This window comes from Eimeria maxima, genomic scaffold, assembly GCF_000499605.1.
Source record: "Eimeria maxima Weybridge genomic scaffold, Emw_scaff625, whole genome shotgun sequence".
Lineage (NCBI taxonomy): Eukaryota > Apicomplexa > Conoidasida > Eucoccidiorida > Eimeriidae > Eimeria > Eimeria maxima.
In genome coordinates, this window is record NW_013563917.1 from 1 (window position 1) to 1,454 (window position 1,454).

A 1,454-nucleotide genomic window follows, 5' to 3' on the forward strand; every position below is an offset into this window, starting at 1 on the left:
ATTATATATATATATATATATATATATAATCACTCTTGTTGTGCTCTTCAGTACACGGTGTCCTGGATTGCTGGGGAGTTGCATCGTTTGGGTTTCGAGCGCCACGGCAACGAACGCCTTTACCACGGGCACACGGGTCTGCACATGCCTTCTTTGATATTCATTGGGCCTACGTATTACCAGCGGCTGAAGCACATGGTCGACGACAAAATACATGCGCGAGCTCGCGGCCCTGTAGCTGCTCTGACGCGGCAACCCATGGAGGGCAAAAGCAGAGAAGGAGGCCTGCGTTTCGGGGAGATGGAGCGGGATTGCATGATATCGCACGGGGCTGCTCGCATGCTCAAGGAACGCCTCTTTGACCAAAGTGATGCTTACAGGATTCATTGCTGCGACATCTGCGGAACAATGTGTGTTGCTGATCTGCAGCGCCTTGCATTCGAATGCAAAATGTGCGGGAACAGCAACAAAATATCACAAGTCTACATTCCCTATGCTTGCAAACTCCTCTTGCAAGAACTCATCTCGATGTGTATTTACCCCAAACTGGTGCTTCAGGTGGCATAAGAAAGCCACAACGCACTCCGAAACAACTGGTCAGCACCTGTCTACGCATGCAAGGAAGTTGAGCATCGCTCCTCTTTCTAACCCTCTCTTTTGTCGAGGTTAGACCATTCTGCAGGAACTGGGAAAGCTGTAGCTTATTGCAATTCACATGCACAACACTCCATTGTGACCAGCTGACAGAGCTAAGCATAGATTCCCCAGAATGTCATTTCGTCTAGTGTCTGCCCAGTGGAACGAATATTTAAGCAGTTCATGCAAGTGGCATCGCTTTGCATGCAATGGTAGCTATTTGCAGGCGAAGTGGCTAGTTGGATGAAAACTGGCTTTGAGAAGGGAAAGTGGCTAGCTGGCTGCATCCACAATGTTTGTAGTTGACTCGTCAATGATTGGACAGCCAGGTAGTCTCTCTGAATTTTCTGCAGCACAAATTGCTGCGGTTGGAAATGAGAAATAGCAGGCTGCAAAAACAAAAGCGGGAATACAGTTGATGAAGCTGTCCAGCGCATGAGGCCTTCTTTAAAGTCCTACAAGGGCCGGCCAGACGAAGTCAATTGCTGCATTTATCTCTTCTGGGCTTCTGCAACCCAGAACAAGAATTTTCCCGGTTCTGAAAATCAAACAAGTCGGACCTTTCGCTTTCTGGTTCCGCCGGCCTCGCAGGGCGCAGGCCTCTTCTGCGTCGACAGCAAACAGATCGCCTGTTGAAGGGACAGCACAGACAACGGCAGCAAAACAAACCACTGTTTAGAGTGGCACCATGCACGCACAGAGGCACAAAGAACGATTTTGAGATTCCTCCAGCAACGTGGGGTTAGCGAAGCAAGGTGCTTATCTGTTCGGGCACCGTTTTTTTTTTTTTTTTTTTTTTTTTTTTTTTTTTTTTTTTT

At 48.0% G+C, this 1,454-nt stretch overlaps 2 protein-coding genes across 2 annotated transcripts in view; one reads left to right on the top strand and one right to left on the bottom strand.

The window, feature by feature from the left end:
- Positions 1–51: 51 nt before the first annotated feature.
- Positions 52–567, top strand: EMWEY_00039290 (DNA-directed RNA polymerase , related; the record flags this gene model as incomplete). The annotated part of the gene is made up of 1 exon (XM_013478722.1): positions 52–567. A coding segment is annotated over one exon (516 nt), but the record flags the coding sequence as incomplete, so codon positions are not given.
- Positions 568–909: 342 nt separating this feature from the next.
- Positions 910–1,454, bottom strand: part of EMWEY_00039300 (Chromosome I, complete genome, related) — a gene marked incomplete at both ends in the record, with an annotated part of 1,521 nt that continues 976 nt past the window's right edge. Inside the window, 2 exons of the mRNA XM_013478723.1 lie at positions 910–1,025; positions 1,197–1,265. Of these exons, the coding sequence (XP_013334177.1) occupies positions 910–1,025; positions 1,197–1,265 (185 nt within the window). The remainder of the gene's footprint in view (positions 1,026–1,196; positions 1,266–1,454) is intronic.